Source organism: Ornithorhynchus anatinus, chromosome 7 (genome assembly GCF_004115215.2).
Source record: "Ornithorhynchus anatinus isolate Pmale09 chromosome 7, mOrnAna1.pri.v4, whole genome shotgun sequence".
In the NCBI taxonomy this organism is placed as follows: domain Eukaryota; kingdom Metazoa; phylum Chordata; class Mammalia; order Monotremata; family Ornithorhynchidae; genus Ornithorhynchus; species Ornithorhynchus anatinus.
Genome location: NC_041734.1, coordinates 2,007,497 through 2,033,144, shown reverse-complemented (window position 1 = coordinate 2,033,144; position 25,648 = coordinate 2,007,497). Strand labels below are relative to the sequence as shown.

The following is a 25,648-nucleotide window of genomic DNA, read 5'->3' as shown; positions in this document are numbered from 1 at the left end:
GTCGGGGCTCGGTTCCGCCTCCCTCGGAGCCACCGTCAGGGCTTCGTTTCTGCCTCCCTCGTTGCCGCGGTCGGGGCTCGGTGTCTTCCTTCCCCGGCGTGAAACCCAGAGAGAGCATTTCGAAAGATTCGATCCCGTTTGAACCCTCTCCTTTTCCACTCACTCCTTTCGAAGAGACAGTTTTGCGACACCTACGTTGGAGGAGCGACGGAGAGGGAGGAAAGAAACATCTTCCGTGGGAAAGGTTTTTATAGCTCCAGAAGATATTACAATCTGGTGGTACGGATTTCTCTGAAGATAGGCCGGTTGTCCCCAGAACCCGCCATCGGGGATAAGCGGAGAAGGGTGGTCCGATGGATGAGCCGACGCCGAGCGAACCGGAAGGGAAATACAACAGCGGAACCGTCCCCGAGCTTCCGTCCTTTCCGCCCGGCCGCCGCTCGGTGAGAAGCCGGCCGCCTCCGGATCCGTATGATCGATCGGCCGATCGATTGTATTCGCTGAACGTTTATTGGTTCAGAGGGCCGTACTCGGCGCTGGCGTGTGCTATTTTGTGGCCGCTCCCGGTGTGGATTACCAATCGATTTATTTATGGTATTTATTTTGTGCTTATTATTTATATTATGTAATATTAATACAAAATTAAATTTTTATTATGTGCTTAAAATATTACGCTTATTGTGCGCCAAACACTGTACCGAGCGTTGGGAAAATACAATACAGCAGCTGGCCACTCTCAGATCTGTCCAGGCAAGCAGTAGTAGTCAATGAGCCCTTTTTGTCTTCGGAGAATTGTGCTAAGCACTGGAGTAAACAATACCACAGCCGGCCACTTCACGGATGCCAGCAAATGGAGTCGGAAACGGTCCCGGTCCCACGCGGGGCTCACAGTCTCTATCCCCATTTGACAGAGCGGTAACTGAGGCCCAGAGAAGTGAAGCGACTTACCCCGGGCCACACAGCAGGCAAGGGGCGGACCCGGGAATAGAACCCATGACCTTCTGACTCCCGGGCCCGGGCTCTACCCGCTAGGCCGTGCTGCCGGATCCCAGGAGACCGTGGCTGTCATTTATTTACATAATGTTGGTATTCGTTAAGCGCTTACTGCGTGCAGAGCGCTGTTCTGAGCGCTGGGGTAGATACAGGGTCATCCCGTTGTCCCACGTGAGGCTCACGGTCTTCATCCCCATTTTCCAGATGAGGGAACTGAGGCCCAGAGAAGTTGAGTGACTCGCCCACAGTCTCACAGCCGCCAGGTGGCAGGGCCTGGATTCGAACCCATGATCTCTGACTCCCAAGCCCGGGCTCTGTCCACTGAGCCACGCTGCTTCTCTCCTTGTACAGTGCTCTGCACACAGTAAACGCTCAAGAAATACTCTTGATTGACTGATTCCCACTGGAAGGCCACGGTCCCCCGTGCCAGATTTCTAGCCCAGGCAGCCCCAGGCGGACTGCGTTCATTACCCTCCTTTTGCTCGACGAGCAAAATCGAAGAGGGACGGATTCCCGGGAACTCTGGAAAGCAGACACCCACGATGCCAAGAGACGGAGACAATTTGACAGTAAACTCCTGGGGCATAGACCATCTTCTTTCTTTCCGGTCAGCATAAATCCGCAAGTAAGCCGCAGGGCTTCTACCGGGAAAGAAAAGAAACAAGCCGGTGAATCGTCTCGAGAATGAAAAATCCTGCCCAACAACCAACTCCTCGGGAAGGCGGGCGTTTTAGAGACGCTGCCTCTTGGCTTTCAGTGAGACTTCAGTGGATCTGGGAGCCCCCCTCACTCGCCCCAGGGAGCCCCCAAAACGGGTCCCCTTGATTCATTCGTTCATTTAATCGTATTTATTGAGCGCTTACTGTGTGCGGAGCACTGTATGACTAGCAAGTCGCCTCTCCCCTTTCACAAAGTAGAGAAGCGGTGTGGCCTAGTGGCTAGGGCCCAGGTCCGGGAGGCCGAAAGACCTGGGTTCTCAACCCGCCCGGGCCACTCGTCTGCTGGGGGACTCGGGGCGAGTCACTTCACGTCTCTGGGCCTCAGTTGCTTCATCTGTAAAATGGGGGTGGCGACTGTGAGCCCCACGTGGGACAGAGACTGTGTCCAACCCTGTCTGCTTAAATCCACCCCAGCATTTGGTACGGTGCCCGGCACACGGTAAGCGCTTAACAGATACCGCGATCATTATTATCACTGTTAATGTCTGCCGTGTGACCTTGGACAGGTCATTTCACTTCTCCGGGGCTCAGTTACCTATAAAATGGCGCTTAATACCGTGCGCTCCACGTGGGACATAGACTGGGTCCGACCTGATCATCTTGTGCTTACCCCAGCCCTTAGTACAGCGCCTGAAGTATAGTGAGCGCTGAACAGATGCCATTCAAAATGAAAGGAACCAAACCATCCCATTCGATCCAAATGACCTCCAAAAGCCCTAATTGCGTTATCGTAAACGTTTAAAAAAAAAAAACCCTTCTCTGCGGTGCTAAATAGAGCGTAATGAAAATGTTTTAAGTCACGGTTAATTTAGCGACAGATTTCCTGATCTTTTACGTCTGGAGAAAAGGTTTATCGGAGGAAATATTTGCTCAGACTTATTTCCCGGCCACTGGCCACCTGCTTTGGAAAGGCAGCTCTTCGGGCAGAAGCCGTTCTGTTCCTCAGAACGGCCCTCTGGAACCGCTTATACGGTCTGCTGGGTTTGGGACCTGGTTTAGTGGGAGATCTGAGCCAAATGGACTTTTTATAGCCCCTCTGAGTTAAAAAAAAAAAAAAGAGCAGAGTGTCTTTCTCTTTGATCTCGAGCAAGGCGTCCATCGCTTACCTGGGGGTTGTTTTAAAGATGGAAGAAACCAATAGAGGGTTTGGCTGTGGATGCTCCGTCCTGCCAGCGTCTGATATCAACCGCTGGGCTCCTGTGAGTCCAGAGGTTTTTCGAAGAAGGGAAATATTGTTTTGAATAATAATGATGTTGGCATTTGTTAAGCGCTTACTATGTTCTTAAGCGCTGGGGGAGATACGGGGTCATCAGGTTGTCCCACGTGAAGCTCACAGTCTTCATCCTCATTTTACAGTTGAGGGAACTGAGGCACAGAGAAGTAAAGTGACTCGCCCACGGTCACACAGCTGACAGGTGCCAGAGCCGGCATTCGAACCCATGACCTCTGGCTCCCAAGCCCGGGCTCTTTCCACTGAGCCACGCTGCCTCTCTATCCCTTGTAGATCTCTCTCCTGCTTCTTTAAGCAGGGGGCGTTGGCGAAATGGGCCGGGGCATTTTCCTGGGCAAAACCGTGGGAGGAATGATCGTGTTGGTTCCCACCAACGTGATGCCCTCCGGCACGCCAAGCTATTCGTTCGTTCGTTCGTATTTATTGAACGCTTACTATGTGCAGAGCACTGTACTAAGCGCTTGGCAACAGAGAGAGACAAATTTGCTTGTACAGTGCCTGGCGCACACTAAGGGCTTAAAAAATGCCCCAATTGTTATCGTTACCGTCCTCTCCCAAGCTTAGTCCGGGGCTCTGCACGCAGTAAGCCCTCGATAAATACGATCGACTGAGCAGAGAGCCCCCTCAGACCTCAGGGTCCCCCCGCGAACCCAGGCCCCCTTCAGACGGCCCATCCGCTCCGCGGCAGCCGGCCCGGATCGGAAGGACAAAACTACCGACCACCCCGGCGGTGGAAGCGAGGCCGTGGGCCTTCTGAGCGGAGAACGGGATAGCTGCGAAAGTTCAGAGCGTGCCGAACCAGACAAAATATGCTTCCCCTCATTTGTGCAAGCGGAACATACGGCCGCCGTGTCGGAACGGCACGGACAGAAGACGCCCCGAGAGGCGTCGACTTCCCAGGCGGCCCGGCAGCGGACGAATCGTCGAGGTGGTCCCCTGCGGCGGCCCGGAACGGGTGGAGGATGGGGAGGAGGGCGGCCGGCTGCGGCTCTATTAGGGCAGGACCACATCCACCAGCTCCGCTTGTACCGTTCTCGCCCTCGGCACGTAATAATCACAATGGTGCTTGTTGAGCGCTGGCTACGTGCCAGGCACTGTACTGAGCGCTGGGGAGGTACAAGTTAATCAGGTCGATCACGGTCCCTGTCCCACATGGGGCTCACACCCCTTATCCCCGTTTTACGGAGGAGGGAACACCGAGGCCCGGAGAAGTGAAGTGATTCGCCCAAGGTCACCCAGCAGACGAGAGTCGGAGCCAGGATTAGAACCCAGATCCCAGGCCGGCCTCTATCCACTAAGCCATGCCGGTTCGTAGTTCCATACGGGAAGAAACGACACGATCCCAGGCAAGTCGCTTCACTTCTCCGGGCCTCGGTGACCTCATCTGTAAAATGGGGATGAAGACTGGGAGCTCCAGGGAGATCAGGGACTGTGTCGCCTGATTAGCTTGGCGGTGCTTGGCACATAGTAAATCCTTAACAAATATCATTACCCTCGAGAAGCAGCGTGGCTCAGTGGAAAGAGCCCAGGCTCGGGAGTCAGAGGTCGTGGGTTCTAATCCCGGCTCCGCCACTTGTCTGCTGGCTGACTTTGGGCAAGTCGCTTCATTTCTCTGGGCCTCAGTTACCTCATCTGGAAAATGGGATTAAGACCGTGAGCCCCATGTGGGACGACCTGATTACCTTGCACCCCCCCGCCCAGCGCTTAGAACAGTGCCTGGCACATAGTAAGTGCTTGACAAATGCCATCATCATTATTATTATTATTATTATTATTAAATCTCCCCTCACTGAGTCATTAAAGAAAGCTGAGTGGCCAGATCTCTCTTCCTGTTCACTCCCTGCAAAGCCAGCAAGCGCCAGAGTTGATAATAATAATCATAATTATGGTATTTTTAAAGGGCTTACTATGTGCCAGGCACCGTACTAAGCACTGGGCACTGTACTAAGCGCTGAGTTAGTCAGCTAGAGAGGCTGAGGCACAATAATGCCCCCAAATTGGTATCCCGTTCATCGAGAAGCAGCGTGGTCTAGTGGGTAGAGCCCGAGCTCGCGAGTCAGAAGGAGCGGGCTTCTCAACCCGGCTCCGCCACTCTGCCGGGTGACCTTGGGCAAGTCGCTTCACTTCTCCGGGCCTCCGTTCCCTCATCTGGGAAATGGGGATGAAGACCGTGAGCCCCACGTGGGACGGGGGCTGCGTCCATCCCGACGAGCGTGGATCTACCCCAGCGCTTAATACAGTGCCTGGCGCACGGAGTGAGCGCTTCACAAATACCGTAAAAAAAAAAGGAAAAAGAAATCCTTCTCCCGACCTATTTTTAGCACTAATCCCTTGCAAAGCTGTAAGTCCCAACACTAGCTAATGTGTGTGAGCACCAGAAGGCGAATCGCATCTGTCCACTGTCCTAATCCCAGCCGCGGGAGCTGGGAAGTTACACCCAACATAAATCAAGGACAGCAAATGAGATTCCTGGAACGATTTCAGCTTTTTATTATCCGCCGAGCTGTTCTTACGCTCCGCTTCCCCGGGTGGCGATCTCCCTCGCGGTCTCATCCCATCCCGGTTTGGAGAGAGACGACGTTCTCTCTCACCGTCTCTTCCCGTCCCGGTTCGGAGAGAGACGGACGACACGGGTCGTAATCTCTCTCCCATCTGACGCGCCTGGCTGGGTTTATGGCTGGGTTTCCCTTCCTACGGCTGTAAAGACGAACCGGGTTTGCTAAGAGCCTCGTCGGGGTCCTTCGTGCTATCGCGGTTCCATCACATTTATCTCACGTTCAAGAAATCGACGACACGCTCTCTTAGGTTCGGGGAGCTACAGTCAAACCTCTTCGGATAATAGTAATACTGATAATTGAGGTATCTGTTAAGCACTTACTATGTGCCGGGCACTCTCTGAGCTTCGGGGCGGATTCAAGCTAATCGGGTCGGACACAGTCCCCGTCCCACATGGGGCTCACGGTCTCCATCCCCATTTTACAGATGAGGCCCAGGGAAGGGAAGTGACTCGGCTAAGGTCCCACAGCAGACAGGTGACGGAGCCGGGGTGAGAACCCGAGTCCTTCTGACTCCCAGGCCCGTTGGTCTATCCCCTAAGGCCACGCTGCTCCGGGTGGCTTTCGTCATCCTCCTCAGAAAACACCGCCGAAGAAATCCTGCCCTAAACGATCCCTTTCTCTCCCATAGCTGAGCAGTTTGTTAAAACGTGTCTGGGGCCGTCGGATTCTCTGCGATGTCCGAGCATATGGTAGGTTTCCTTCCTAGCGTCCCTTGAGGAGCACACGCTGACACATCTTTTATTTATGCCCAGAGACTTTGTCTCTGATAATGGAGACGGTCAAACCTCCTCTGCGTGAGTGGCTTTTCAGGAAAGGTGGCTCACCCGCTTGTCTGGAATCTCCCTAGTTAGATTGAAGGAAACAAACCCATCCTTTGGAGGCTATCCTTGGAGGAGGAGGAGAGAGGAGAGAGAGAGGAGGAGGAGAGGAGGAGCAGGAGCAGACAGGAGCAGGAGCAGGAGGAGGAGGAGGAGAAAAAAGGAGGAGGAGAAAGGAGTAGGAAGAGGAGAAAAGAGGAGGAGGAGAAAGAGGAGGAGTGGAAGAGAGAAAGAGGAGAGAAAGGAGGAGAGAAAGGAGAAAGAGAGGAGAAGGAGGAGAAAGAAGGAGAGGAGGAAAAAGGAGAAGAGAAGGAGGAAAATGAGGAAGAGGAGGAGGAGGAGAAAGAGGAGGAGTGGAAGAGGAGGAAAAGGAGGAGGAGGGAAAGAGGAAGAGAAAGAGGAGAAGGAGGAGAGAGAAAGAGGAGAAAAAGGAGGAAGAGAGGAAGGAGGAGAAATGAGGAGAAGAGAGAAGAGAAGAGAAAGAGAGGAGGAAAAAGGAAAGAGGAGGAAGGAGGAAAATGAAGAAGAGGAGGAGGAGGAGAAAGGAGAAGCAGAAAGAGGAGGAGGAGGAAAAGAGGAGAAGCAGAAAGAGAGGAGGAGGAGGAGAAAGAGGAGGACAGACAAAGAGGAGATGGAGGAGGAAGAGGAGAGGAGAAAATCCCCCATTTTCAACCCCCATTATTCAGATGAGGAAACTGAGGCCCAAGAGGCGAAGGGACTCGCCCGAGATCCCACAGCAGACAATGGCAGAGCCGGGATGAGAACCCACGACCTTCTGACTCCCGGCCCGGGATCTAACCATTAGGCGCTTGCTTCTCAGTATAGTGAAATTGTAAAGTAGGCCCCACTAGGCCTTCATTTCTTCTTCTCCCACTCCCTTCTGTGTCACCTCGCACTTGGATTTTTCCCTTTATTCACCCCTCCTCAGCCTAGATCCTTAATTTCTCTATTAACGTTAACGTCCGTCTCCCCCTCTGACCAAAAGCTGGTCGCGGACAGGGAATGTGTCTACTAACCCCATTATATTCTACACTCCCAAGCGTTTAGTTCAGCGCTCCGCACACGGTCGTCTTCTTAGATGCCGTCGAATCGTTTCCGACTCGGGCGACTCTAAGTTCTTTTTGCTTAGCCTCTTCTTGGTAAAAATTCGGAAGCGGTTTACCGCCGCCTCCTTCCGCGCAGTAAACGCTGAATCCCCGCCGATGTCTTCGATAAAGATTTCGATGACTTGATCACCCCCTTGACTCTTTCCGACGCCCGGCACGGGTCAGTCGACTTGGACGCTTCGGCTTAGACCTTTCCATTCCGGGCGACCCGGCGAGAGACTATCTCTCGACGGCAGAGCTCTAAGCTTCATTAGCGTGCGCGAACTCTCCCGCCACGGTAAGGCGTCGATCCCGGCGGAAGCGCTCAATAAATACGACGGACGGATGGATCGATCGAAAAGCCACCTCGGCTCCGACCGGGCTCAGAATCGCTCGCTTGGAGAATCGTCCATCTGGGAATGCTCAGGGCCCAGAACATTTCTAGAGGGCCGACAGATGGTGGACGGGGTGGGGCGAGGGTCTTCCTCCCAGCCGCCGTGCCCTCCCCCTCCATCCTCAGAGCCCCGGGGGGCTGTCCATCTCATGCCCAAGCCCCCCAGGCCTCAGATCCCTCCGCCCAGAACCCCCGTTTGCCATGGGACGGAGAGGGACCACCCCCGACACCCCGCGATGGGTCAGGGAGAGAAGAATTTGTGTTCCGTTGCTAGGCGATGGATTTTCGTGCAAGCCCTCTTCCGCTTAAAGGGCCCGCCTCTCATCTCCCTTTCCTCGTCCAATTCTACCGGTTTAGCCGAAAAACCAACGCCATCCGTCAACGCGGAGACTGCCCTGGCCTTCTGAAAACGGAATCGTATGTCCTTCTGAACACTGAATACAGCAGCAGCAGCTCCCCGCCCCCCAAACACACACACACACACTCCAGATACTGTACTCTGCCTCAGCTCTTGGGAAGCATAGAGCCATATCAGACATATCATATCATATCATCATATTCAGACAAGATAATTGCTCTTCCCCCCCCTAAAACCTTATGAAGGTCCATCTCCTCCAGAAGCCTTCCCTGACTGCGCCCTCCGCTCCTCTTCTCCCACTCCCTTCTGCTCCTCCCTGACTCGCTCCTGCATTCATCCTCCCATCCCCACAGCACATCTGTATAGATCTGTATATACCTGTAATTTCTCTATTATATTCATATCCGTCTCCCCCGCTAGACTGTGAGCTCGTTGTGGGCGGGAATATGTCTGTCTGTTGTTATATTGTCCTCTCCCAAGCGCTTAGTACAGAGCTTTGCGTACAGGAAGTGCTCAATAAATATGAATGAATGAACCAGGAAGTGGCATACAATCCCTTCCAACAAGGACAGTAATAATGATAATAATAATAGTAATAATAATATTTGTTAAGCGCATACTATGCACTCTTTTAATAGCCGGGGTAGATGCAAGCACATTGGGTGGGACACAGTCCCCGTCCCACGTGGGGCTCACAGTCTTCCCTTCTCAGAGATGAGGTGACCGAGGCCCAGAGAAGTGAAGCGACTTGCCCGAGGTCACACAGCAGACAAGTGGCGGAGCGGGGATTAGAACCCAGATCCCTCCGTCTCCCGAGACCGGGCTCTATCCGTTAGGCTGGTCTAGTGCTTGTCTAGGAGGTTCACAAGGAGCTTCCTCTCTAAGGGAGGTAGACAGACACACAAATGTTTTCAATGTTTTCAAGCAAGCAAGCAATCAATCGTTGGTAATTACGGAGCGCTTACCGTGCGCGGGGCAAAATAATCACGGCAAATAATGGCATCAACTAATGAACAAACGTTTCTTCATAAGTATCCGGGAGAGGGATGAATAAGCGCACGAGGGCGTGGAAACCGGAGTAGCCAAAGCATCCGAGGAAAGCGGCCTGGCCTAGGGGAAAGAGTGCTCTCTCTCTAGGAGTCAGAGGACCTGGGTTCCAATCCCAGCTCCGCCACTTGTCCACTGAGTGACTTGGGTGAGTCACTGCACTTTCAGGTACCTCGGTTTCCTCATCTGGAAACGGGGATTCAATTCTACTCCCTTCCCCTTAGACTGTGAGGCCCACATGGGACAGGGACTGTGTCCAATCCGATGATCCTTTATCCTATCCCTGGGACTTAGTACGATGCTCGGTACCTAGTAAGCAATCACTCTCTTCCCCTTCAAACCTAACCGAAGGCAGATTTCCTCCGAGAGGCCTTTCCTGACCTCCCTTCTTTCCCGCTCCCTTCTGCGTCGCCCTGACCCGCTCCCTTTCTTCATCCCTCCCTCCCAGTCCCACACCGCTTAGGTCCATATCTGTCATTTATTCATTTCTATTAATGTCTGCTTCCCCCTCCAGACTGTAAGCTCGCTGTGGGCAGGGAACGTGTCTACCGTCGTCCTCTCCCAAGCACTTAGTACAGTGCTCCGCTCCGCAATAAATTCAACTGACTGGCTGATTTTTCCCAGATTCCACCTGCCCTGGGCCAGCTTCGCTTGGCTGCAGGTCCCCGTCCCCCGGCCCCGCCCCCGACCCCAGCCGGTCTCGCCACGAAGAAAAGCCAGCAAAAGCCGTCTGGAATTTCCCTGCCATTCACAGGCCATTAAAGTTCAGAAGCGCCGGAGAACATTTTCCAAAAATAAAACCTAGAGGCCTCATTTGGAGAAGTCGGGGAATGAAGCGTCCGTTTTATGAGCCAGACGAGGCGAGACATTCCCCGCTCCGTCTCCCCCCCGGGGACCGGAGACCAGAGACCCGGCGCTGGCCCTCCCGGCGGGGTTTGGGCCTTTGGATGCTCTCCATCCCAACGGACAGCGCCGGGCACGTCGTTTACTTCGGTGGCGGAAGCAACTGCGTGTATCGAACCCTATAGTGAACGCCTGCTGTGCGCAGAGCTCCGTGCGGAGCTCCTGCCCTGTGCTGGATAATAATAATCAGGATGATGTTTGTTAAATGCTTATTATGTGCCAGGCACCGTTCTAAGCGCTGGGGGAGATACAAGGTGATCGGGTTGTCCCCCGTGGGACTCCCGGTCTTCATCCCCATTCGACAGAGGAGGTGACTGAGGAGACGGGCCTTCGTTAAGGCTTTTGAAGGGGGAGAGTGTCGTCGTCGTCTGTGGGATTTGAGGAGGGAGGGCGTTCCGGGCCAGAGGCGGGACGCGGGCCAGGGGTCGGCGGTGACACGGACGAGGCGGAGGCCCGGCGAGAAGGTTGGCACCAGAGGAGCGAAGCGTGCGGGCCGGGTTGGAGACGGAGAAGGATTGCCCCAGGTCGCACAACAGACAAGTGGCGGAGCCGGGATTAGAACCCGTGACTTTCTGACTCCCGGGCCCGTCTCTAGCCACCTCACCATACTGCTTCTCAAGTGAAAAGATAGTCTCGGGCTGACGAATTCTCGTGGCATCTAAAAGGCAGCTAGGAACCAAATGGTCCGTCCCTGGTCTGAGCCCAGCAAATAACCCAAGGCATTTTCCATCTTCGGATTTGTTTCTAAATTTCAGGAAATATCTACGGGTTGTTCTGAGAGGCGGCTGGAATATAATAGTACATCCATTTCCTCGTCCTTTTGGGGCCTTTTTTTTTGTTTGTTTTCTATTTTTGTCCCGACGCCTTGTTTTCTGGGTATCGCGGTTGGTCGGATGAGAGATTCATTTCCCGTAGCATCGATGAGCTCCGGATTGGAATTTAGCGACGTCGGGATAATTATGAGGCCGCATTCGAGCGGGATCGTGTCCGGTGTTTTCTGGAGGACTGTCGGGGGGCAGAGGAGAGGGGAGAGGGGACCCCGTGGATCGTGTGTAGAATTCGGCTTCCCGAAAGAGTCTTCAGAGGTAAGGAAAATGTGTGTGTTGGATGGACTCCACTTGATGAGGTCAGATTCGCTCAGTCGGTCGGCGTATCGATCGAGCGCTTACTACGTGCAAAGCACTGTACTGAGCACTTGGGAGGGGACGATGCAACAGTGTAACAGATTCCCCGCTCACAATGAGCTTCCATTCTACAGTCTCGAGGACTCAGATAACGAGAAGCGGCGGGGCCTAGTGGATAGAGCCGAGGCCCGGGAGTCAGAGGGGCCTGGGTTCTAATCCGGCTCCGCCGCCCGTCTGCCGGGTGGCCTCGGGCGAGTCGGCTCACTTCTCTGGGCCTCGATTCCCTCATCTGCAAAATGGGGTTGCAATCGCTGTTACTATTTCATTCAATCGTATTTATTGAGCGCTTACTATGTGCACAGCACTGTACTAAGCACTTGGAACGTACAATACGGCAACAGATAGAGACAATCCCTGCCCAATGACGGGCTCACAGTCTAATCGATAATAATAACAAATAACAATGATGGCATTTGTTAAGCGCTTACTATGTGCCAAGCGCTGTTTTATGCTCTGGGGGGGATACAAGGTGATCAGGTTGTCCCCCGTGGGGCTTGCAGCCTTAATCCCCTTTGACAGATGAGGTCACTGAGGCCCAGAGAAGTGAGTGACTTGCCCAGAGTCTCCACAGCTGACAAGCGGCAGAGCCGGGATTAGAACCCATGACCTCTGACTCCCACTGAGCCACGGCTGCTGTTCTCCTTCCTGCTTAGACTGTGAGCCCCATGGGGGGGACCTGATGATCTTGTATCTACCCCAGTGCTTAGTACAGTGCTTGGCACATGCCTAACAGATATTATTATTTATGTTAAATAAATATCCAGGCTTGACTTTCCAAGTTATGGGCGGGAAATGCGTCCGTCCGTACTCCCCCAAGTGCTTAGCAGAGTACTTTGCACACAGTAAGGGCTCAGTAAATACGATTGAACGCATGAAGGCAGTGCAGCGTGGCTCAGTGGAAAGAGCCCGGGCTTGGGAGTCAGAGGTCACGGGCTCGAATCCCGGCTCTGCCACTTGTCAGCAGGGTGACCGTGGGCGAGTCGCTTCACTTCTCTGGGCCTCAGTTCCTCAGCTGTTAAATGGGAATTAACTGTGAGCCTCACGTGGGACAACCTGATTCCCCTGTATCTCCCCCAGCGCTTAGAACAGTGCTCTGCCCATAGGGAAGCGCTTAACAAAATACCAACATTATTATTGTGGATTTCCCAGGCCCTTGGTTTTTCCCTGGAAGGATGGCCCCGATTTAAGCCATTTCGCTGGTGTCTCTTTTCCCTCTCCGAGACCCAGACCGGAGAGGGAGGAGAAGATGAGTCGGCTACTAAACTGACGGTGAGGGAGCTCGGGAAGACTCCAGCGAAGCTTGCGGATTTCATCATCAGAATTGGTGGATTATTCATGGCCCGTGGAGGATCCGGGGTTCGGGAGGAGCCGGAGTTGGAAGGATTAGCTGTGCTTCGTGGGTGATGAGGGATTATCCACGGTTTAGATAATAAACTTGTTGCGGGCCTGGAACCTGGAATTATATATACTGGGCCTCAGTTCTCTCACCTGGAAAATGGGGATTGAGACTGTGAGCCCCATGTGGGACAGGGACTGTCCTAACTTGTACCTGCCCCAGCGCTTAGAACAGAGCCTGGCACATAGTAAGAGCTTAACAAAAACCACAATCATCATCCCTCTAGACCGTAAACTCGCTACAGGTAGGGAATGTGTCTGTTTATTTTTCTTTTGTACTCTCACAAGGGCTCAGTACAGTGTTCTGCACTCAATAAATACAGTTGACTGGCTATTATTATTACTTTCCCAAGAACTTAGTACAGGGCTCTGCACACAGTAAATGCTCGATAAATAAAATTAATTGATTGATCATAAGTCAATCCCTTGATGCCGTTCATTAAGACTGCGAGCCCTGTGTGGGATAGGGACTGTGTCCAATCCGATCATCTTCTATCTCCCCCAGCGCTTAGAACAGTGCCTGGCACATAGTAAGCTCTTAACAAATACCATCGTCATCATTAGTAGTAGCAGTATTATCATTTACTGCACATCTGCTCAGTTCTACAGTCCGCTGTGTGACCTTGGGCAAGTCACTTCACTTCTCTGTGCCTCAGTTCCCTCATCTGCAAAATGGGGATTGAGACTGTGAGCCCCACGTGGGACAGGGATTGTGTCCAAACCAATCTGCTCGTATCCACCCCAGCGCTTAGTTCAAGTGCAGACGGGTGGCGGAGCCGGGATTAGAACCCATGACCTTCTGCATGCCCCGGCTCTAGCCACTGCGCCACGCTGCACCTCGACACCAGATTCGAATCTAACTCTTCAGGTGTTCCCTGAGCTCTTCATCCGAGTCTAGCTCTCGGCGGTCAAAACCTCCAAAGATCCTGTTGGGTTTGTCGCCTTCGGTCAAGCGGTAGGGATCCGCAGTCGATTCATTCATTCAGTCCTATTTATTGAGCGCTTACCGCGTGCAGAGCGCTCAGTTGATGAACTGAGGGTGAACCCCCACCTCTCGGAACTTTCCGTGAGCCTCGTGATGGTCGCCCGAGAGAAACGGAACTGACCATTTCATCGTCTAGGTAGCTATTTGCCGAAAATAGCCTTTTGTATTAAATTGTTCAATTATATGTCCGGGAAGGTTTTCTTTAAGATGCCGGGCCCAGGAAACAAAAGCAAATTAAAGCCATATATTCTAGGGCGCCTGCCGCGCTCGTTTTATGTGAAGATCATTTCCTCCCCCTCGGAGGGGAGGTCGCCTGGCGAATCGGTGAGACGTGTCCAGGCTGGAGATTGGAGGGAAAGGGAGTCATCGTCAAAATATGATTTTTCCGGAATCTTGGAAAACGGGGCAGCCGAGACCGTGGGTCAGGTCACCCGGTTTGGGCTGCACGGTCCATTTTCCGGTGCCGCCGTGGCACCTGGGGCCCCGGGAGGTAGAACTCACACGGGCCCTGCTGAAAGAGCGAGGGGGAACGGGCATCGGGGGGCCTGGGTTCGAAACCCACTCCGCTCGGGCCTGCTGTGTGACCTCGGGGCAAGTCCCTTAGCCTCTCTGGGTCTCCGCCTCCTCATCCGCAGAATGGGACTGAGAGCCCCGCTCTCCCCCGTAGCCTGTGGTCCCCGGGTGGTTCGGAGACTCTCAGACGGTCGGTCGAATTTATTGAGCGTTTTAGTCTGTGCGGAGCGCTGTTCTAAGCGCTTGGAAGAGGACAGGACAACAGAGTTGGGAAGCGGTGCGGCCCAGCGGGTAGAGCCTGGGAGTCGGAAGGACGTGGGTTCTAATTCCGGCTCTGCCACCTCTCTGCCGAGTGACCTTGGGTAAGTCACTTCACTTCTCTGGGCCTCGGTTCTCTCATCTGTCAAATGGAGATGGAGAGCCCCATGTGGGACGGGAATGGCGCTCAACCTGATTAACTCCTATCTACCCCAGCGCTTAGAACAGTGCCTGGCACATAGTAGGTGCTTAACAATACCGTTAAAAATAAAAAAAAAAAGAGTAGGTGGACACATTCTCTTCCCACAGTGAGCTTAAAGTCTAGAGGGGGAGACAGACATGAAAATAGGTAAATAAATTCCGGCTATGGACTTGGGCACTGTGAGAAACTGACGATCTTGTAATTACGCCAGTGCTCAGCATCTAGAGCAGAGTTTAGCACATAGCGGGTGCTTACTGAGTACCAGACTGCAGCTTCCTCGCCTCTCGCCCGCCCCCCACAGAGGAATAATAATAATAATAATAATGATAATAATAATTGTGGTATTTCTTAAGCACTTCTGTCTCTCCCCTTCTAGACCGTGAGCCCGTTGTTGGGTAGCGATTGTCTCTATTGCCCAATTGTACTTTCCAAGCGCTTAGTACAGCACTCTGCACACAGCCAGCGCTCAATAAATACGATCGAACGAACTTACCGTGTGCCGGGCACTGTTTCTAAGCGCCGGGCCGGATACAAGCAAATGGCTTTGGGGACAGTCCCCGTCCCACGTGGGGCTGACGGTCTCCATTCCCATTTGTCAGAGGAGGGAACTGAGGCCCAGAGAAGAGAAGCGACTCGCCCAAGGTCCCCCGGCAGACAGGTGGCGGAGCCGGGATGAGACCTTCGGATGCCCAGGCCCGGGCTCTACCCGCTAGGCCGCGCGGCTTCTCGACGGCGGGTAAGGATGAGCAGAGCGCATCCATCTGTTCCCATCGCGAACCCACAGAGGGTACAATCAGGGCCGCCCCCGGGAGCGTTGCCGTGAAGAGCGGGGTGCAAATTAACGTTTGTTTGTCGGAAGTAAAAATAGGCCCTGCCTCATAAGTCCGCGTTCCCGGGCTCCTTCTATTTCCAAAAAATTAACCAAGCGTGAAGTCCCCCTACTAAAACAACGTGCCCGCAATCTTCGGGAGTTATTGCGAATAACCGAGTCACCGAGGAGAGGGGTGTGGACCCGGCGGCGAATTGATCAGTCAGTGGTCTCCATCGAGCGCTTACTACGTGCAGAGCACCGGGGGCACGACGGAATTAGCGGACGCGTTCCTTGCCCGCCTGGGGCGGGGACGAGCCGATGGGGTTCTTTCGTGGAATTTTTTTAAGTCTGTTTATTGATCGGTTGGAGTCTCCCAAAGGCTTAGTACAGTGCTTCGCACACAGTAAGCACTCGGCAGATACAAGAGAATGAATAGATGAATCGTCGAAGGGTGATGATGAGTGATTATCCACGGAAGCAAGATTCGGGCGGTGGATTCGTGTAGGGAAGCAGCCCGGTGGTTCTAATCCCGGCTCCGCCACCCGTCTGCTTGGCCAAGTCACTCCACTTCTCTGGGCCTCAGTGACCTCATCTGGAAAACGGGGATGAAGACCGGGAGCCCCACGAGGGACGGGGACTGTGTCCAACCCGGATCTCCCCCGGCGCTTAGAACAGCGCTCGACGCGTAGTGAGCGCTTAACAAATGCTATCATTGTTATTATTCAGTCATTCATTCATTCGGTCGTATCTATCGGGCGCTTACTGTTGCGGAGCACTGTACTAAGCGCTTGGGAGAGGACAGTTCAGCAACAAAGAGAGACAATCCCTGCCCGCAATGGGCTCACAGTCGAGAAGGGGGGAGACAGACATCAAAACAATAATAATGTTGGTATTTGTTAAGTGCTTACTCTGTGCACAGCACTGTTCTAAGCCCTGGGGGAGATACAGAGTAATCAGGTCACGCCACGTGAGGCTCACGGTTAATCACGGGCATCGATAGCATCAATATAAATAAAGAGAATTAAAGATATATACACATCATTAATAAAATAAATAGAGGTATAAAAATGTACATAATATGCACACAAGTGCTGTGGGGCGGGGAGGGGGTGGAGCAGAGGGAGTGTGAATGCCCATTACGTACTGTTAATTAATGTCCCTGAGAGATATCAATGATTTTAATGATTTTAGTAGAAGTGGAGTAACGGAGGGTCATTCTCCAACTCCGAATTTTGCTTTTTGTTGTAAAATAAGCTGAGGTCTGCCTACATCTCCAAGGACCAGTGAGTTACCCGAATGCTATTTTAATCTTCTCGGTCTTTGGTCTTTAATCTTCTTTAATCTTGATTCCCCTGTCGGGGATTTATGTTAATATCTCCCTCTCCCTCCTCCTCCCCCTCCTGCAAGACCCTAAACTCCTTGAGAAGCAGCGTGGCTCGGTGGAAAGAGCCCGGGGTTGGGAGGCTGAGGTCGTGGGTTCTAATTCCGGCTCCGCCACGTGTCTTCTGTGTGACCTCGGGCAAGCCACTTCACTTCTCTGAGCCTCAGTTCCCTCATCTGGAAAGTGGGGATGAAGACTGTGAGCCCCACGTGGGACAACCCGATCACCTTATATCCTCCCAGTGCTATTAGAACAGATGCCATCATCATCATTATCGTCATTATTATTATTAATAATAAACGAGGTTAGGACTGTGAGCCCCAAGACTGAGTCCGACTCGGACTGTCTTGTCTCCAGCGCTTAATACAGTGCCTGGCACACAGTAAGCACTTAACAGACGCCGTCATTATTATTATTAAGTTGTCGGTGGGATTTTATTTGCCCGGAAAGGAGGTGTGCTGGGAAAGGTCAGGGAGAAAATTCCGCTCGGGCCTTTCGGGCCCGGAGAGCAAGGAAAAAGCCAAGCGGACAGATCTCCACTTAAAGGTCAAGTTCTAAATGCTGGACTAGGGAAAGGCAGTGGCACAGAAATTGTTCACGATTCTCTGGTCGCTTATTTATTTCTAGTCATTCGGTCGTATTTATTGAGCGCTAACTGTGTGCAAAGCACTGTACTGGGCACTTGGGAGAGTACAGTACAGATGTCTGTCTCCCCCTCTAGACTGTAAGCTGTTTGTGGGCAGGGAATGTGTCTGTTTATCGTTCTGTCGTCCTCTCCCGAGTGCTCGGTACAGTGCTCTGCGCCCAGTAAAAGCTCAGGAAATGCGATTGAATGAATGAACAGTAAACGCTCAATAAATGTGATCGAATGAATGAAGGAATGAATCCTCTTTCTGACTTGCCAGAGCCCGAGTTTCCACAGAACAGCGGGAGGGTTTCCAGCACAGGATGCAACCAGGCAGGAGGAGAAGCTCATCAGGTTGGACACGTGGGGCTTAATCCCCATTTTACCGACGAGGGAACCGAGGCCCGGAGAAGTCGAGCGACCTACCCAAGGTCTCACAACGAGGGCCGGAGCCGGGGTGAGAACCCGGGTCCGTCCAACTCCCAGGCCCGGGCTCTTTCCACTGGGCCGTGCTGCTTCTCCCAGAGCTCTTTTTAAGGAGAGATGGGCCCGGTCCCGAGCGGGCACGAGGGAAAGCAAGGTGGCCATCTGATAGTCCAATAACCTGAGCACGTCTTCTCCTCAGCTCGGTGACATCTACCGGAGACAGTGTGGGATCGGGAGGCAGGTAGGCCCCGGTTCTAGTCTAGTAGAAATATTATTACGAGAAGCAGCGTGGCTCCGGGGAAAGAGCCCGGGCTTGGGAGTCAGAGGTCGTGGATTCTAATCCCGGCTCCGCCACTTGTCAGCTGTGTGACCTTGGGCAAGCTGCTTTCCTGCTCTGTGCCCCATTTACCTCCTCTGTAAAATGGGGATTAAGTCTGTGAGCCCCATGTGGGGCAATCTGATTACCTTGTCTCTACCCCCGCGCTTAGAACAGTGCTTGGCACATAGTAAGCACTTAACTCTCCTCCTCCCCTCCCACCCTCTGCTCTTCCCTTCCCTTCAGCACTGTGCTCATTTGTATATATCATTTATTACCCTGTTTAATTTGTTAATGAGGTGTATATCTCCTTGATTCTATTTATCTGGAAGACGTTGTCTTGTTTTCTTTTGTTCTGTTTTGCTTTGCCGTCTGACTCCCCCGTTTAGGTTGTGAGCCCGTCGTAGGGTAGGGATTGTCTCTATCTGTTGCGGAATTGTACCTTCCAAGTGCTTAGTACAGTGTTCTGCACATAGTAAGTGCTCAATTATTACTATTGAATGAATGAACAAACAAATACCATAATTATTATTATGATTATGTGACCTTGGGCAAGTCTCCTCACTTTTCTGTGCCTCAGCTACCTCGTCCGTAAAATGGGGATGGAGTCTGTGGGCCCCACGTGGGACGGGGACTGTGCCCAACTCGATTTGCTCGAATCTACCCCAGCGCTTAGTACAGACCCATAGCGACCCCACGGACATTTTCCCAGAACGCCCCGCTCTCCATCTGCCATCGTTCCGGGAGCGGATCCACAGAGTTTCCTCGGGGAAAATCCGGACGCGATTGACCCTCGCCTCCTTCCGCGCAGTAAACCCGAGTCTCCACCCTCAGCTCTCTCGCGTGCCGCTGCTGCCCGGCACGGGGAAGTTTTGTACAGACACCATAATTATTATTATTATTAGTGGTGGTGTTAGCCCCATCGCTGCCGCTGGCCCGTAGGGTGTTCTTGAGCAGCGACCTCACCTCCCCGGGTCTCAGTTTCCTCCTCTTTACAGTGGGGAGAAACATCCTGTCTCTCCCCCTTCAGAGACTGACTGTCAAGAGGTCAGTCAATCGTATTTATCGAGCGTTCACCGTAGGCCGAGGACCGTACTAAGCATTTGCGAGGGGACAATTAGAACAGCATTCCCGGCCCACAACGAGCTTACAGTCTAGAGGGATGTCCGCTCTTGTTTCTTCTTCCTCCGGGTCTGCGGAGATGCGATCTTCAGATGGGATGGGAAGGGGGAAGATGAATCCCTTCCATTCTGCGTTAAGGGTGACGGGTGGCTCCAAAGGACCGGGAGAAGGCCAGCTTGTCACGCTTTCCGGGCGGCTCCGGAAGACGCCTCCTTTTGCCCATTTCCGCCGCTCCGTCTGACTCGAGAACGCCATCGCTCCTCCTGGGTTTAGGAGAAAGTTGCTGAGGAAAATGCTCCTTCCTTCTTTATCTTCATTTGCCACCAAGATCCACTTAAACCCGAGGAAAGAAGGGGGCACCACCCCTCCGCTCACCTAGCTGAGGAACCGATCACAGACAGTTTTACAAGTCGGGGGACCCGCCGGATCTAAATGATGGAAAACCCAATTCTCGTATCTCTTCGATTTATTTTTATTCAAATCGGAGCTATAAAGAAGCGTCCATATACACTCCCCCTTCACATCGAGATAGATTTTTTTGCTTGTTTTATTGTTTGCCCAAACGCCCTTAAGGGAAATATTTCACAAGAGAACAGAGTACAGATAAGAACCAAGAAAATGAGATTTTTTTTTTTCCTCTCAGGAGAAATGAAGTGCTATATTATTGAGTCGGGGGGAAAGGGGGCGGGAGGAGTGAATTACGTCCGTGGTACTTGGACTAATAAAGCTGCCCGTGCATAATTTAGTCCAAGGTGCATGTGCCGTATCTTGTTCCTGCAGAAATCGTAACTTTTCCTTTTCTTTCCCTTTTTTTATGGTATCTGTTGAACGCCGACTACGTGCCAGACATTGTACTGAGTGCTGGGGCAGATACAAGCTACTCAGGTTGGACACAGTCCCCGTCCCAACATGATCCGTGCACACAGTAAGCGCTCAATAGATCCAGTTGACTGACATGAGGCTCAAAGTCTACATTCCCGTTTTACAGATGAGGTCACCGAAGGCCCAGGGAAGTGAAGTGACCTGCCTGAGGTCACACAGCAGACAAGTGGTGAAGTCGGGATAATAATAATAATAATGTTGGTATTTGTTAAGCACTTACTATGTGCCGAGCACTGTTGTAGGTGCTGGGGGAGATACAGGGTAATCAGGTCATCCCACGTGAGGCTCAGTGTCTTAATCCCCATTTTACAGATGAGGTCACTGAAGCACAGAGAAGTGAAGTGACTTGCCCACAGTCACCCAGCTGACAAGGGGCAGATCTGGGATTCGAACCCATGACCTCTGACTCCCAAGCCCGGGCTCTTTCCACTGAGCCGCGCTGCTTTTCTGAGAACCCAGGTCCGGGTTCTACCCACAGAACCACACTGCCTCCGTCCTTGAGGGCAGGGAATTGTGGACGGTAGACCGTAAGCTCGTCTCTAGACCGTCAGCTCGTTTGGGGCAGGGAATGTGTCTGTTTATTGTTGCGTTGTCCTCTCCCAGGCATTTAGTGCAGTGCCCCACACCCAGTAGGCGCTCAATAAGTACAACCAGATGAATGAGCAGATGAAGAAAAGGAACGTGTTTAGCAACTCTGTTGCCCGGGACAGGGCCGTGCACACGGAACGCGCCCGACAGATACGATCATAGTTACGAGGGAAAGGAGCGCGTTTATCGGCCGTTCCACATTTGGAAGCTGTCCCGACGTTGATGGTTTGAGGGGACAAGTGGAAGTTGTTTGGATCGACCCCAGCGCTTAGTGCAGGGTCCAGCACCGTTCTAAGCGCTGGGGTAGAGCCAAGCTAATCGGGCCGGACGCTTTCCGCGTCTCCCACGGGACTCACGGTCTCAGTCCCCGTTTTATAGACGAGGGAACCGAGGCACAGGAAATGAAATGACTTGCAACTTACACTCGTCCCCCAAACCATCGAGGCCCAGAGCAGCCACCACCACCCTGCTAAGCCAAGGAGGGGAGGAAAAGAAGGAGGAAGATCGGAGCCGAGATCCAGGTCGCGGTCACTCCCGTCCCCCTTACCTACCACTTTGCTGGTGGGAAATGTTTGATTTGCTTAGCGTCGCAGTCGCTGAGTTTTTAGCAGCCAAAAACCTACTCGGGGACCGTGGCTTTGTCAATCTGCCGCTCTAGCTCACGTCCCGAGTGATATCTCACCCAAGAAATGGCCCGGCTAGTGGCTGGAACTTAGGGAGAGCGTTCTGGGGGAAATGAGAAAGCCGGAAGGAGAAAGTTCGGAGGGCAAGGCCAAAGCTCGTAAAGCGGGGGACGAAATTCATTCATCCGTTCATTCATTCAGTGGTATTTATTGAGCACGTACTGTGTGCGAAGCACTGTACTAAACGGTTGGGAGAGCGCAGTATAACATCAGACACGTTTCCTGCCCACAACGAGCCCGTACGGTCTAGAGGGGGAGACGGGCATGAATATAAATAAATAGATAAAGAAATCACAGATATATACATTCGTGCTGTGGGGCAGGGAGGGAGGATGAATGAAGGAGCAAGTCAGAGCGGCGCCGAAGGGAGTGGGAGAAGAGGAGAGGAGGGCTTAATCAGGGAAGGGGGTTCGAGTCAAGGGAGTGGGTCGGGGCGATGGGGAGGGGAAGCAGAGGAAAAGGGGGGTTCAGTCTGAGACGGCCTCCTGGGGCAAGTGAGCTCTCAGTAGGGCTTTGGAGGGGAGAAGTGTGCCAGTTTGGGGGATTTGAGGAGGGAGGACGTTCCAGGCCAGAGGTGGGACGCGGGCCGGGGGTCGACGGCGGGACGGGCGTCTCCCCCATCACCGTGTCCCCGCCCCCTCCCGCCCCCGGAGTATCCGCCGTGTTAAGGCGAGCCTAGCCTCGTCGCTCGGACCCGTCGCCCGAACTTCACCGTTCGGAATCTTGTCTCTCCATTTCCTATGGAGTACGCTGCCGCTGATTAGGAAGGAGCCTCTCTCTCCCCTCCGGCTCAGACGGATTAACCTCGAGGAGAGCCGTAATGACCTTACGCAGCAGAGCCGTGTCGGTCGGCGTGTTTCCCACTTGGGGAGATTGACGATATCTTCCTTTTCCCCTAAACTGGCTCCCGGGGCGGAGAGGTGCCTCCCGAATGCAGCAGGGCTCCGAGCTGTAAAATCTCAGAGAGGGCCAGGCTCGACTAACTGCCTTTTCCTCTCCCTCCTCCACCTCTTTCCCCTCCTCTCTTCCCCTTCCTCCTCCTCTTTGTTTTTTGTTTCGAACGGCGTTTGTTAAGCGCTCCCTACGGGCCAGGCCCCATCCTCAGTGCCGGGGGAGAGTCGAGCCGATCGGGTCGGACGCGGACCACGGCCCTCAAGGGGCTACCGGTCTCCGTCCCCGTTTTGCAGATGAGGGAACCGAGGCCCGGAGAAGTGAAGCCGAGATCGCACAGCGGACGGGCGGCGGGGCCGGGCCGAGTACCCGGGTCCTTCCGACCGCCGGGCCCGGCCTCTGCCCACCGGGCCACGCTCTCTCCCTCCTTGCGGGCGGGGAATCGTAGCCCAGAAGACCGCAGACCGTAAGCTCGTCGCGGGCAGGGAACGTGCCGGTTTCTCGTTTCTCTAGGCCACGCCGCTTCCCGTCCTCCCCTTCCTTCTCCTCTCCCTCGTCTTCCCCCTTCCTCCCTTCCTTCCTTCTCCCCCCCTCCCTTCTCCAAGAAGGAACAGGGGTCGCGGGGGCGGGCGGCCCGGCCCGCCGGCCGAGAAGCCCCCGTCTCTCTCCGCCCCCCGGCCCCGAGGCCGCCCGCTAACCCGGCCCGCCTTCCCTGTCTTCCAGATCCTGGCCATCGTGTCCATCCTGTTCATCGTCCTGTCGACCGTGGCCCTGTCCCTGAACACGCTGCCCGAGCTGCAGGAGACGGACGAGTTCGGCCAACCCAACGACAACCGGCAGCTGGCCCACGTGGAGGCGGTGTGCATCGCCTGGTTTACCATGGAGTACCTGCTCCGCTTCCTGTCCTCGCCCAACAAGTGGAAGTTCTTCAAGGGCCCGCTCAACGTCATCGACCTCCTGGCCATCCTGCCCTACTACGTCACCCTCTTCCTGACCGAGTCCAACAAGAGCGTCCTCCAGTTCCAGAACGTGCGGCGGGTGGTGCAGATCTTCCGCATCATGCGGATCCTGCGCATCCTGAAGCTGGCCCGCCACTCCACGGGCCTCCAGTCCCTGGGCTTCACGCTGAGGCGGAGCTACAACGAGCTGGGCCTGCTGATCCTCTTCCTGGCCATGGGCATCATGATCTTCTCCAGCCTGGTCTTCTTCGCCGAGAAGGACGAGGACGCCACCAAGTTCACCAGCATCCCGGCCTCCTTCTGGTGGGCCACCATCACCATGACCACCGTGGGCTACGGGGACATCTACCCCAAGACCCTGCTGGGCAAGATCGTCGGGGGGCTCTGCTGCATCGCCGGGGTGCTGGTCATCGCGCTGCCCATCCCCATCATCGTCAACAACTTCTCCGAGTTCTACAAGGAGCAGAAGCGGCAGGAGAAGGCCCTGAAGCGCCGGGAGGCCCTGGAGCGGGCCAAGCGCAACGGCAGCATTGTCTCCATGAACCTCAAGGACGCCTTCGCCCGCGGCGCCGAGCTGCTGGACGTGGCCGCCGACAAGGCGGGCGAGCCGGCCCGGGCCCCCGCCGCCGACGGCCAGCCGTCCCCCAGCCGCTGGAAGTGGGCCCGGCGGGCCCTGGCCGAGTCCGGCCCGGCCGACGGCTACCGGGAGGTGGCCCAGAGGGACCCCCGCGAGCCGCTCAACAACACGGCCGCCGGCCCGCAGCCCCTGAGCGCCCACAGGCTGCAGATGCTCTACAACGAGATCGTCAAGAGCCGGCCGCCCCCAGCCCTGACCCCTGACCTCCGGCGGGGAGGGCGGCGGCCGCGGGGAGGGGGGGAGGAGGAGGAGGACGGGAAGGAGGGCGGTGATGGGGAGGAGGAGGAGGAGGAGGGCGGCGGGGAGGACGGGGACGAGGACGGGGAGGAGGGCCGGGAGGAGGAGATGGAGAGGGCGGAGGCGGCCCGGCGCCGGGAGCAGCTGGCCGTGGCCCGGGCGGACGGCGTCACGGACATGCGGAGCACGTCCAGCATCGACAGCTTCACCAGCTGCACCACGGACTTCGCCGAGGCCGACAGGTCCCCGGTCCCGCCCAGGCCCGGCCCCGGGGCCGGCCCGGCCGGGGACGGCCTGCCCTTCGACCTCCCGCGGGAGCACGGGCCGCCCGCCGCCCCGGGAGCCGGGGAGGGCCGCCCCCCGAGAGGGGACTCGAGGGGACGGGGCGGCCCCCCGGCCCGGAGCCCCCTGCCTCGGTGGCCCTCCCAGAAGCGCTCCGCCCCGTCCACGAGGGAGAGGAGGAGCTTCACCGAGATGGACGCCGGCGAGGACGAAGACTTTCCGGAACCCCGACGGGCCTCCCCCGACGGGCCGGCGGAACCCGAGACAAACTGCCCCGAGGGTCCGCGGGGGGACCGGAGAGACCCTCTGACGGGAGGGGGCGGGCCCGGCCGCCCCCCGGCCCCGGACCCGGCTCACGACTGGACGCGAGACCGTCTTCCCGCCGCGGGGGACGTCAGGAGGGACGATCGGCCGGAAGGGAGCAAGGTGGGAAACCACGTGTTCGCCCCCCAGATCCGGGCCGACCCCGGGGCCGCTGGCTACTGCCCCACGCGGGAGACCAGCATGTGACTACTTCCAAAAGCAATAAAGAAACCCCTTTCTTACGACCACGGGCGGCGAGCGGACTTAGACCGGGGACCTCCCCGTCCCCTCCCTCCTCCCCCCGCCCCCCGAAGCGCATAACACGTTATTTTTGCATGGCATGAACGGTTAAGTTTCAGTCCTGTTGAAATAAAAGAGTCGAGGCTGCGTTTTGTAACCAGACGGCCCCAAACCACGAGTCCCGAACTGTGGATGAAATAAAAAGAGCTCTATTAGGAACGGTATTCGGCGACGCCTGACCTTTTTGATCCCCTCCCTTTCCATTGTCCGTGGATTTATTTTCTTTTAGGGTCTCCGTCAAGCGCTCGCTACGTGCCAGGCTCCGGACTGAGCTCCGGGATAGATCCAAGCCAGTGGGATTGGCCGCGGTCCCTTTCCCGCCTGGGGCTCCGCGTCTTCATCCGCATTTGGCAGACGAGGGAACCGAGGCCCAGAGAAGTGAAGCGACTCGCCCGAGGTCACCCAGCAGATGAGCGGCGGAGCCGAGGTGAGAACCCAGGTCCTCTGACTCCCGGGCCCGGGCTCTACCCGCCGGGCCTCGCTGCTTCCCTCCTGGTCGCCCGTGGGCCGGCGCAGATTCTAGAATCGGCCCCGGGAGCGAAGAGATGTCGTTCGTCAGGGA

General features: G+C 54.9%; 1 protein-coding gene across 1 annotated transcript in view; it reads left to right on the top strand.

The window, feature by feature from the left end:
• KCNB2 (potassium voltage-gated channel subfamily B member 2) overlaps positions 1-25,250 on the top strand; it is a 100,049-nt gene extending 74,799 nt beyond the window's left edge. Inside the window, 2 exon segments of the mRNA XM_039912523.1 lie at positions 23,092-24,191; positions 24,291-25,250. Of these exon segments, the coding sequence (XP_039768457.1) occupies positions 23,092-24,191; positions 24,291-24,993 (1,803 nt within the window). The 3' untranslated portion in view covers positions 24,994-25,250.
• The last annotated feature ends 398 nt before the right edge of the window (positions 25,251-25,648 follow it).